The 12,816-nt window shown below is 38.2% G+C and overlaps 1 protein-coding gene across 8 annotated transcripts in view; it reads left to right on the top strand.

Moving 5' to 3' along the window:
- The window catches only part of HOOK3 (hook microtubule tethering protein 3), a 104,410-nt gene that overhangs the window by 73,405 nt on the left and 18,189 nt on the right, over positions 1-12,816 (top strand). For 7 of the 8 annotated variants that reach the window (XM_027598037.2, XM_027598034.2, XM_027598030.2 and 4 more), the window contains 3 exons: positions 7,284-7,371; positions 9,841-9,846; positions 12,024-12,058. In XM_027598037.2, coding sequence (XP_027453838.2) covers positions 7,284-7,371; positions 9,841-9,846; positions 12,024-12,058 — 129 coding nt within the window. The remainder of the gene's footprint in view (positions 1-7,283; positions 7,372-9,840; positions 9,847-12,023; positions 12,059-12,816) is intronic. The other variant, XM_027598031.2, reaches the window with a different exon arrangement.

The following is a 12,816-nucleotide window of genomic DNA, read 5'->3' as shown; positions in this document are numbered from 1 at the left end:
AAACTTTTTATTTTGATGTAATCCAATAGTTTGCTTTTGCTTTTGTTTCCCTGCTTCAGGAGACATATCTAGAAAAACGTTGCAATGGCTGGGGTCAGAGAGATCACTGCCTGTACTTTCTTTAAGGATTTTTATGGTTTTAGGTCTTTCATCCATCTTGAGTTTATTTTTGTGTATGGTATATGTTCGGATGATCTGTCCATTGACGTAAGTGGGTGTTAAATTCCCCTACTATTATTGTATTACTATAGATTAGTTCATGTTTGTTATTAACTGTTTTATGTATTTGGGTGCTCTCATGTTGGGTGCATAAATTTTTTAAATCTTTATATTCTCTTGTTAGATTGTCCCCTTATATAGTATCCTTCTTTGTCTCTTGTTACAGTCTTCTTGTTGTTGTTTTTTAAAGATTTTATTTATTTGAGGGGCGCCTGGGTGGCTCGGTCAATTAAGCATCTGCCCTCAGGTCATGATCCCAGGGTCCTGGGATCAGGCTCCCTACTCAGCAGGGTGCCTGCTTCTCCCTCTCCCTGCTTGTTCTCTCTCTCTCTCTCAAATAAAGATTTTATTTATTTGAGAGAGCAAGAAGGCATGAGTCAGGGTGAGGGTCAGGAGGAACAGGAGAAGCAGGCTCCCCGCTGAGCAGGGAGCCCAGTGCGGGACTCAAGCCCAAACCCTGAGACCATGACCTGAGCCAAAGCAGACACCCAAACAACTGAGCTACCCAGGCATCCCTACAGTCTTCGTTTAATTTTTTTTTTTAAGATTTTTACTTATTTATTTGACAGAGAGAGAGACAGCGAGAGAGGGAACACAAGCAGGGGGAGGGGAGAGGGAGAAGCAGGCTTCCTGCTGAGCAGGGAGCCCACTGCGGGCCTCGGTTCCAGGACCCTGGGGTCAAGACCTGAGCAGAAGGCAGATGCTTAACCACTGAGCCACCCAGGCGCCCCCAGTCTTCATTTTAAAGTTTACTTTGTCCATTATCAGTATTGCTACCCTGGCTTTCTTTTGACAACTATTTGCGTGATAGATGTTTCTCCATCCCCTCACTTTCAATCTGCAAGTGTCTTTAGATCTGAAATGAGACTCCTGTAGGCAGCATATAGATGGGTCTTGTTTTTCTATCTACTGTCACCCTGTGTATTTTAATTAGAGCATTTAATCCATTTACATTCAATGTAATTATTAATAGATACATATTTTTTGCTGTTTTGTTACTTGTTTTGTGGTTGTTTCTATAGTTTTTATATGATCCTTTCTTCCCTTGCTCTATTTCCTGGTTTGTTGGCTTTCTTTCATAATATATTTGGATCCCTTTCTCTTTATTCTTTGCATATCCATTACTGGTTTTGATTTGTGGTTACCATTAGGTTTGTATATAATATCTTCTGCATATAGCAGTCTATATTAAGTTTAAACCCATTTTTTATTCCTCTACCCCCATGCCATTTTTTAGGCATGTGGTATCATATTTTACATCCTTTCCTTTTATGAATCCCTTGACTGAATTTTACCAAAATATTTATTTGTACTACTTTCATGTTTTTTACTTTTCATACTCTTATGGCCTTTCCTTTCCACTCAGTATCCCCTTTCATATTTCTTGTAGGGCCGGTTTAATGGTCATGAATTTCTTTAGTTTTTGCTTGTCTGAGAAACTATCTCTCCTTCTATTCTGAATGATAGCCTTGCGGGCTAGAGTATTCTTGGCTACAGATTTTTCCCTTTCAGCATTTGGAATACCATGCCACCCCTTCTGTCCTCTGAGGTTTCTGCTGAGAAATCTGTCAATAGCTTTATGGGGTTTCCCTCGTATGTAACTGTTTTCTTTTCTCTTGCTGCTTTGGAAAAAAAATTTTTAATCCCTACTTCCTGCCATCTTATGTGTCTTGGTATGGACCTTTTTGGAGGGGGCAGGGTGTGGTCTCTGTGCCTCCTGGATCTGGATATCTGTTTCCTTCCCTAAATTGGGGAAGTTTTCAGCTATTATTTCTTCAGATAAATTTTCTGCCCCCTTATCTCTCTCTTCTGAGATCTCTGTCATGCAGATGTTATTACCTTTGATGGAATCACTGGTTCCCTGAGCCTGTTCTGAATTTGCTTAATTTTCTTTCCTCTCCTTTGCTTTGCTCGGTTACTTTCCATTGCTCTTTCAGTGAATTAATTCATTCTCTGCTTCATCTGGCCTGCTATTTATTCCATCAAGTGTATTTTTAATTTCATTAATTATGTCATCTCTGATTGTTTCCTTTTTAATGCTGTGTGAAGGATCTCACTGATGTCCTCCATTCTTTTCTCAAGTCCAGTGAGTATCTTTATGATCGTTACCTTATATTCCCTGTCAGGCATATTACATATATCTTTTTTGCTTTGGCCTCTTGCTGTGGTTTGGTCCTGTTCTTGCTTTTGGCACATATTTCTGTGTCTCCTCATTTTGTCTTATTTTCTGTGTCTGTTTCTGTTAGGAAAGTCAGCTACTTTTCTTGCTCTTAATGATAATAGCCTAATGAAGAAGAGGTCCTGTAGTGCAGTGTTGCCTGTTCCTCAGGGCCTGGCACTTCAGGGAGGGTCTCCTACGTGTGTGCTCTGCTGTTGAGTCTTGACCTCTTTTTCCTTCATTCCAGTTGTGTATAGAGGCTCTCTTTGCCTCCTGTGGGCAGTGTTTGGTCCCCAGCAGGGGTGGGGAGTGTTTTAACAAGGTGCGCAACAGTGTGCTTATGAAATGAGATCTACTCCACAAATGAGACCAGAGGTCCCACAAAACACACAGGTTGGGAGATGTGATGTTGGCAGGGTTTGTGCCAGTCTTCTGGAGGGCGGGGGGGCGGGGTTCACTGCAGCACTCTGCCTAAAGGGAGTGTGACTAGGAAGGGTGGAACCGTGGGGCAGTGCTTAGTGCAAGGAAGTTAGGTAGGAGTGGTGGCTATGCGTTTATGCTGGGGAACAGGGAGAGGGAAATGGTACCTGCCAGTTCCTTTATTCCTGGAAGGGTCTCTCTGCATGATCCCTGTTTCTCCAGGCCACATTCGAAGATGGGCAAATCACTCCCTCTGGCCTACCCTCGGTGTTTTTCAAATTGCTGGTTCTGTGCTGTATCCACACTGCTGTTTAAGGGCTGGGGCACTGCTTCCTGTTGCAGTCAGGGCTCTACCAGAGCCAAACTCACCAATTTTTTAAATTCCAGGCTTTAAGTGCTGCTCATTTTAAGAACTCAAGAAATTTAGCCCCTCTCACTTTCAAAGTCAGATATTACAGAAATCCGTTCTCCCTGTTCAGGGCTCCCTGGTGTGAAAGTGTGTTTTCCACCCTTCTCCATGGCACAGGCTCCCTTGCCACTGTGGGCGGTCACTGTTTCACTCGCAGGCTGTGACTTTGCCCTTCCTACCTTCTTTGATGGGACCTCTTCCCTACCTTTAGTTGTGAAGTTTGTTCTGCCAGTCTTCGAGTCATTTCCTGGGTTATTTACACTCATATGAGTGTTATCTAGTTGTAATTGTGGGACATGGCAAGCTTAGGGTCCTCCTACTCTGCCATCTTCCCAGCAGACCTTTTTCTTGAATTACAGTACTGACTGATAACTTACCTTTGTAGTATGACCATCTGTAACCTAGAACAACAACAATAATAACAGCTAATGTTTATTAAGCTTTTGTTTGTTCCAAACATTGTGCTATTTGTTTTAAATATGTGGTCTTATCTTTATTAAAGTTTTACAGGTGAGGGCGCCTGGGTGGCTCAGTCGGTTAAGCGACTGCCTTCGGCTCAGGTCATGATCCTGGAGTCCCAGGATCGAGTCCCACATTGGGCTCCCTGCTCAGCAGGGAGTCTGCTGCTCCCTCTGACCCTCCTCCCTCTCATGCTCTCTGTCTCTCATTCTCTCTCTCGCAAATAAATAAAATCTTAAAAAAAAAAAAAAAGTTTTACAGGTGAGGGAATTTGGGCTCAGACCCAGGCTACCTGAATTTAAAGCCTCTACCTAATCCATACCTTTTTTTTTTAATATTTTTAATTTTAAACAATCTCTACACCGAGCATGGAGCTTGAACTAAATCCGAGAGCAAGAGCCGCATGCTCCACCAACTGAGCTAGCCAAGCACCCCATCCATACCCTCTTTCTTGTCAGTTTATCTTTTGCCGTGTTTGCAAAACATTTTTTTCTGTCTTCCCCTCATGGAATGCTTTTTCTTTTAAGTGAATTACCCTAAGTTTGTTCTGAGTTTAATAAGTATTTACATGACCTTGTCTCTAACTTAACTTCTTACCAGTTCCCCTGAATCTTTTAACTTAAGTTTGTTCACCACCAGTATATTGTCTGTCAGAAGGAAAGGTTTGTAGTAAACCTCCAAAGTCCTTCCAATTAGTTTTCCCGGTAAGTTGGCATTTTTTAAATCTGTAATACCTGCTAACCCTCACTTAGGGAGCTTTGTCAAAATGTACATGTTCTTTTTCCCTTCCCTCTCAGAGTTTATTATGATCTCAAGTTCACCCCCTTTCTTTACCCCCCTGACAATTATATGTAAGTAGATTTAAGATGTTAACTAACTAGGGACACCAGAGTGGCTCAGTCAGTTAAGCATCTGCCTTCGGTTCAGGTCATGGTCCCAGGGTCCTGGGATGGAGCCCCAGATCGGGCTCCCTGCTCAGAGGGAAGCCTGCTTCTCCCTCTCCCTCTGCTACTCCCCCTCCTTGTGTGCTCTCTCTCTCTCTCTTAAATCAATAAAAATCTTCAAAAAAAATCTTCAAAAAAAAAAGATGTTAACTAAATTTCTGAAGGGGGAGAAAATAGGTAGAGGCAATTCACATTTATAAAGTGCCTGTTATGTACAGATACTGTGCTGGACACTCTGTATGTTATCTTACACTTCTAAACAACACCAGGAAGTAGGTATTATAATCCTCATTTATTTTGATTTTTTGAAGTTTGCATTTTTGGAAAAAGATGAGCTCATATTTTTTTTTCACTTATATTTGTGTAGCTTCATGCCTGTGTGTGTGTGTGTGTGTGTACACTTCACACTCTAACAGTTATATTGCTGTGGGTGTTGGTCTGTTCCCCCTTACTAGACATTTGAGTTGTGTTCAAATACTTGAACATCTTGATATGGATTTATTATACATTGTTAATTGCCAGCGCCTAATAGGTTATAGTATTTGTTGACTAAATAATTTCAAAATGGCTAAGATGGATAGTTGAAATACTCTAATAATTAGTTTGATATATATTTTCATATTACTTTCTGAAAAGATTGAACAACGTTAGTGTCACTAGTAATGTATTTATATATCTCCCCATATTGAATATGGATTTTCAGATAATTCCTTCACTATTTAAAAAGCACCCAAATTTTCTATTCCTTGATTTGAAAACATCAGTTATTATTATAGATTTGATTGAATTTTTACTGTGATTTTCACTAATTATTGAACTTACAACATTTATGGCAAGAATTTCTTAGTAAAAAAAAAATTGTTTATTGAATTTTATGGCTGTTTGGATTTTAAGAATTCATTGCCCTGTTTCGTCCTTAATTCAAGGTAGTCTGGCTTCTACCATTTCATTAAGGTGTTTCCTACTAAAATAACCTGTCATCTCTTAAATGGCCAATCCAGTGGGAGCATTCAAGACTTTATCTTTCCTCATGTCTGTTGTATTCATTATTGTTGATCATTTTCCCCTTAAACTTTTTTTTTAATTTCAGTTAACACACTGCTCTTATGTTTCCCCTAATTCTCTTCAGGGTGAAGTTCCTCTTTCTACCCCTCCGGTTGGTGACCTGCCATGGACCGTCTTTGTTCCTCTTTTCCACTCTTCTTCACATTCTTTCTAGTTAGTGTTATTTTTGTTCATGGCTTCAGTTAACTCCAAATGGCTTTCACATCTATATTTTCAACTCGGAGTTCTCTTTGTGCTTCAGATGCAGAGATACAGCCTTTTGACAGGTATCTCTAGGCACTGCATTTTCAACAAATACAAAATAAGTTTATCTTCCCTTCTCAACCTGTTTCTCCTGTATTCTCCTCAGTAAATGTTTTTCAGTAGCTCAAACCAAAATCCTAAGTGTTATTTTTTATTCCTTGTATTCTTTTGCCCTTTAACTACATCTCAACCTTGTTACCTCCTCTTTCAGGCAGACTTGGTAATAATTGTGGTACCCTCTTCCCGGTCTTCATACCTTCACTTTGACCTTTTTAATGACATCTTCCTCTCTCAAACCAGTGTGATCTGTCTAAAACGGTGTCTAAGTTTCACCCTTCTTGCAGCCCTCTAGGGGGATTGCCTAAGACCTAGGGAACCACGTTGGTGTACTGGATGTTACGTCATAATGACTTAGAGAATTTCTGAGCTCCGGCATCAGCATTATTTTAAAGGCTGGGTGGGTTATTCCATTTCAGCCAGATTTTAGGCCAGATTATAAGTTCTAAATACTTCTGCATCTCATACAAGTTTGCACCCAACCTCTCCTCTTCTCTGGTTTCACCTCTAGCCATTCTTTCCCTCATAATTTAGTCTTTAGACATGCCATTCTTAAAGAATTTGTTATTATTTATTTATTTTTAATTTTAAGTAGGCTCCACGCTCAACATGGAGCTTGAACTCACAACCCTGAAATAAAGAGTCACATGCTTTACTGACTGAACCAGCAAGTCACCCCCTTTTTTAAAGATTTTTTTTTTTTAAGTAGGCTCTAGACATGCCATTTTTAAACTCACTATACCCTTTTCATTTTCTGTGTGCTTTGGACAGGGTGAATTCTCTGTCTTAAATCTGCTTTCCACCCTTAATCATTTAAGTATTTTATTTCTTGTTCCAGTCTCAGTTCAGTCAAGCCGAACTCCTCCACACAATTAGATAAAAAGTTCTTGCTGCTTCAGGCAGTCATTATTCCTTTTTGGTACCTCTTTGTGCTATGTGGAAGTATTTATCTTGTATTTTAACATTTTGCTTCCCCACTAAATTCCTTGAGTATAGGGATCTTTTAGCACAGTGCTGAGCATAGTGCCTGACACATAGTTTGAATAAACATGTATTGACGTGAACTTCAGATAATTAGATATGTATAAGTACACTTGTGCAACAGAATATGTCCACTAAAGTACCATTTTTGAAATCATCATAGAAATTTCAAGTAAAACAAAAAATAACCAGAACAGTGCGCTGCACTACTATCTTAACATGAGGGTTTGTTTTGTTAATTATACTGTCTTTCTAACCAATATGACAGCCTAGGGAGAGGATAGAAGTAAGTCTGAACTTGGAAAATTAATACGCATTTGATTTCTAGGCTGGTGAATCAGAGACTTCTGGAAGTACAGTCACAAGTTGAAGAATTGCAAAAGTCTTTACAGGATCAAGGCTCAAAAGCAGAAGATGTAAGTTTTAATATGTACCAACCAATAATTTCACAGTGTTAAGAAAAACTATAAGTTTTGTTTTTTATTTGACTGTCTCTCTACCACAATAATTTATATTGGTTATGGAAAAGAAGCAATATTTTCCTTTTACTAACATTCCTTATGAAAAGGACCAGACAGTACTTCATTGTACTGATTGGAATCACTCTGCTGGGAATAGAAATTTATTTGTAGTTATTAGCTAAGGAATTAATTGAGGCTTTGTGGGGTTTTTGTTTTAGGAAATGGGGAAGCTAGGATTTTTTCTTTAAGTTTTTATTTATTCACTTAAGTTCCTCTACACCCATTGTGGGGCTTAAACTCATGACCCTGAGATCAAGAGTCGCATGGTCTTCTGACTGAGCCAGCCAGGCTCCCCGAGGCTTTGTGTTATAAGTGTGTTCATCTCAGTTTTCAGAGTTAAGGGTTTTTCGAGACTCTGGCCAACAACAACAAAAATGCTGGTAGAAATTTAGCATGTTCAAGTAGAAATTTTTTATGTGTAATTGATATTTTTAAAAATAATGCTATCCTTAGAAATAACTGTCCCTGAATTTCTGAATCCCTCTTGCTACCCCTACCCTGCCCCACCCAAATATAAGTTCACAGACTTTTTTTTTTTTAATATTCCCTTATACTCTGCATATCTGTCAGAGCCTTGCCTGCTTGACTGGCATGCTCACTTTAGTATATAGTAAATGTGTTGAGCCAGAACTAGATGGACTTTCACCTTCTATGCTCACTGTCTAAATTATCACAGTGCTTTTGTAGCACATAGTAGTCAGTCTCTGATGAAAGTGTAAATAAGTTTTGCAAATCCTTTCCATTTAATAAGCAGTATACAGTGGAACTGCAACTATAGAGTATTCAAAAATAGTGTAAAAGGGGGGACCTTAATTTTAGTGACCAATCTTTGCTTCAGACAGTTGGTTCTTCTTTTATTATTATTAGTGTCATTTGCTATAAACTCTGGCCTTTGGGTATAAACCTCTGCATAGTTGCTTTCATTGATAGTCTTTTTGGAGAATCGTCAAAACTATAGACATATCATTTCTATCCAGTCTTATTAATGTAAGAAAGTATGAGAACAAAAGGAACCAATGAAAGGGTGTTAAATCAGTTATACTACTTAAAACCTGCAAATATTAGATCTAAAAAAGCTCATTATTGACCTAATTTTATGAGTTTCATAAACATAATCTATTGGCAGTATGCTCTAAGATCACTGGTTTTGGTTTATCCTTTAATTAACGTGTGGGTAGTCCTTCTTAGATCCCAAATTGATTCCTAGTTCCTAAAATTGTCACCAACATCTAAACTACCTTATTCCCTTATTAAAATAGAACTAGTTTGAAATGTGATAGTTTACTTTTTAAACATGTTTTTAATCTAGAATGCTAAGCCTGAAAGAGGTGAAGCAAAACCAACATTATTGTATTAAAATATTAATAAGGCTAACTAAGACTATCTTAGAGATGAATTTAAGTGATTTCTTCAGTGAAATCACTGGTCTCTAAAACTTTGAGGAGACTTTTTGTTGATTTGTTATGGGAGAAAGGGGAAGGGCATGTGATACATAGGAAAAAATATAGGCAGAACATCAGTGTCGGCCTACCTTAGTGTTATAGCGATAGCCACCATATGTACTTGATTCTCTTACTGGTATTAGAACATACAGAAGGAGTTTATTCTGTAAAAAATAATTTTGCATAGCCTGATTTAAGTATCACTGTGGTAATCAAATCTAATTAAATATGCTGTGTGCCGTTACTTAGAGAACATACTTCAGAAGTGAGATGCCAGCCCTGAAAGTACTATTTGCATAAGTTATTTGACAATTTATTTGACTGCCCAGATGCTAAAGAGAGGTGTTGCTCTAAATTCTTATATATTCCCTTAGAGTTCTTTCATATATATATAGAGAGAGAAAAGATTCAGGTAGGAACTTTCCTTATTGTGATATGCCTCAAATCCAGCACGTTTGATGTTTCATCTTCTCTTTCACTAACCCATAGTGTTGCATCTCAGGAATATCAGGTAGTACGTAGAACAACCTGCCAAATGGAACTGGTCCTCTCTGAAGAACAGCGTAATTTCTGCCCATTTCTGTTACCAAAAGCACAGTCCTTTCGTGTGACTTTAAGTCAGAGTAGGATGGTTTACACATTTTTATTATTATTTTTATGTCATTTATTTTTAGCATGGAAGCAGAAAAGCATTGTTATATCCAGTCATATGGATAATTTGAGCTAGCCACAGTGTATAAAACTCAAGAGAACAAGACAGGATGAGGAGACCATAGAAGAAAGAAAAATGTACATTTTTGAAAAAAAATGCATAACTTTTACTTCTGTTCATGAATTACTAAATCGTTCCTTCTATTGGCTGCTGTGTTTGCTTCATACTAATATGTCCTCTCTGTCTCTTGGCATGGTTTCTGCTCAAAAGGCTATTGTAAGTATGGCTTCCTATTCATTTCTATATATTGAGCAAAGTTTTTATTTATATACATTCTCTTCCATCATAGTTGATGGTATTGAAATTTTTAATTATGGGAATTTTATGCAAATGAATGTTATTTGCCTTACAGGTTTATGCCCTTTACACTTAAGATATTTAAAGGATATTGAAAACTTAACAAGTCAAACCAGAGACCTCTGCTCTTACTTGTCTCCCCCACCCACTCCTGCTCTACCTCCTTGTTATAATTAGTACATTTTTATAAATTATTTTGAAGCTTCCTATTGCAGTCTGGCCTCCTGCTGCCACCTACTTTAATAGTAACAATCATCAGTGGAGAGGGGGTGGAGTATAGGAAGCATGGACGTAGAGACCGTGCATAAATTCTGGAGTCTGTCAGACCTGGGTTTTTGTTTTGTTTTGTTTCAGACCTGGGGTTGAATTTTGGGTCTGCTACTTGAAAGTTACTGAACGCCCCAAAGATGGGGCTAATATTGCTCATAGTTGTGAGATTAACATGAGACTGCAGTGCCTAGTGTATTAACCGTTCATGAGATGAATATTGTGTATTATCTCAATTAAAACTAATTTTGCTAGAGCCCAGTCAAAAGGTAAATGCAAAATTACAGTTAAGGTATTTAGAAAGTATTTTCATTTTACCATCTGTACTAAAGAATGAACAAAGCAATAACTGAAAGTTAACAGAATTATTGCCTTTCTTTTATATTTGGGACAACCACTGATTGGGAGCCTTGTAGTCCAGTGATGTTGATATAGTTTACATATTGAGCAAAGAAGTAAATTTGATAAATTCCAGAGCTGTGTTACAGTGGACTTGAATAAACAGTTATAGTAATCATTTTTAAATACGGTGACTGAAAATCGAAGAACTCCGTGTAAAGGTTTTTCCTCCCCTCACTGCTGCTATTGACTGATGGGACAATTTGTTTTATAAGCCTATATAATTGGGTTTGGCTGAATTTATCTCAAAATGGAATGTTTCATAGAATTCATTAATAATATGTACCCTAGAAGTGTTAAGTTTAATTACAAAACCTAGTGGTCCTTTATAGACTGCCATTAGTTTTATTTTTAGGCCAATTCTAATCTTTTTAGGAGACTGTGTGTGTGTATGTGTTTTGAGAGCAAGAAAGAAAGAGCACACATGTGACCTGGGGGGAGAGGAAGAATGTTAAGCAGGCTCCACACCCAACACTAGCCACCACAGGCCTTGATCTCCCGATCCTGAGATGATGCCCTGAGCTGAAATCAAGAGTCAGGTGCTTAACTGACTGAGCCATCCAAGCGCACAGACTCCCCGCTGAGCATGGAGCCCAACACAGGGCTCCATGCCGGGACCCTGAGATCATGACCTGAGCCGAAATCAAGAGTCGGATGCTTAAGTGACTGAGCCACCCAGGCAACCACCCCCCCCAGGAGACTTTTTGAAAAATACCCAGCCAAAGCTGCATTCTTCAGTAAATTAAATTCTGTGCATACAGCATCCTTCACATTCCCATACAATCATAAATTATTTGTGTGCATATTCAGAAATCTCTGAGTAATATTTATGGAAATTAATCCTAGTCTCTATCATGATGCAAGGAAAATAATATAGTAGATAAAAAGTATGTTAGGGAAAAATCTATTATTATTAGAATTCTACCTGCCTTTTGGTTCCAGGAATATTAGGTCTATATATAAGTGGCCTTTAAATTCTTCCCCCCCCCTTTTTTTTTAAAGATTTTATTTATTTATTTGATAGAGTAAGACCAAGCACAAGCAGGGGAAGCAACAGGAGAGAGAGAGGCAGAAGCAGGCTCTCCGCTGAGCAGGGAGCCCGACACAGGGCTTGATCCTAGTCCTGACCTGAGCCTAAGGCAGACGCTTAACTGACTGAGCCAGCCAGGCGCCCCTATTCAGTTCTTCTTAACTATAAATAGAGACTTCAGATACGCAGTTTCTAGGTATTTTATACTGATTGCTATCATCATGTGCTGCGCTCTCTCTCTAATCAAAGAGAAATGGACTTAGGTGCATTGGGTGTTTTGAGCTCTTTGACCAGAGAACTTAGAACTCATTCAGAGTTGATTACTACTCTACTCTTTATTTTTAAAATATAATTTATTAGTTAAAATGTTAAATAAATTTCTTTTATTTTCCATTTCCAGTCAGTTCTCCTAAAAAAGAAGCTTGAAGAACATCTGTAAGTACAAAAGCTGTTGAGTATCATTCTCCTATCCTCCAGTGAAATAGAAGTATTTTGTTAGGTGGTTACGGGGTATCTAGGCAATGGCATAGGTGGCCCCTGATAGGGGAAATTATAAGACGTAGTAGTAGTGTCTAAAGGGTCATCTCCACTCAGTATCCTTAAGTCAAAATAAGTACTGCTTTAGAACTGTTTTTTCATGTAAGATTCCAGAGTTTTATATCTTTGTGGTAGTATTTATAACTATAGTTAGGAGTTTGAGACACTCTAGATCAGGAGGCAGAAACCTATTTCTGTAAAGGGCCAGACATCAGTAACCTTAGGCTTTACAAGCCATGGTCTGTGTTACAATCACTTAGCTCTATAGTTTGAGAGCAGCCACAGACTATAAATTAATGTTGTGACTGTTCCAATAAAACTTTATACAAGAACAGGCAGCAGGCTGAATTTGGCCCACGGACTGTAGTTTGCCAGCTCTTGAGGATAGCCAGCTGAATTTTCCTTTTTAAGTAAAGTTTTATTTTAAAGTACTACAGAGCTTATCAGTAGCAGATTTTCAAACATTTCCTTGAATTGCAAATATATCTGAAAGTGACTTTTTAATCTAAAAATGAAATAAATCTTAAAATATTACATTTGTTTTCTCATGAAGAAATATTCACCCATCTTTATCTTTAGCTAAGTTTGACATCATTAGGAATATTTTTGTGATTTTCTCACACCCAGTAATAATTTTAATCCTTCCTATCACTTTC

This window comes from Zalophus californianus, chromosome 2, assembly GCF_009762305.2.
Source record: "Zalophus californianus isolate mZalCal1 chromosome 2, mZalCal1.pri.v2, whole genome shotgun sequence".
NCBI classification, from domain to species: Eukaryota; Metazoa; Chordata; class Mammalia; order Carnivora; family Otariidae; genus Zalophus; species Zalophus californianus.
This window is presented reverse-complemented; position numbering and strand designations above follow the sequence as displayed.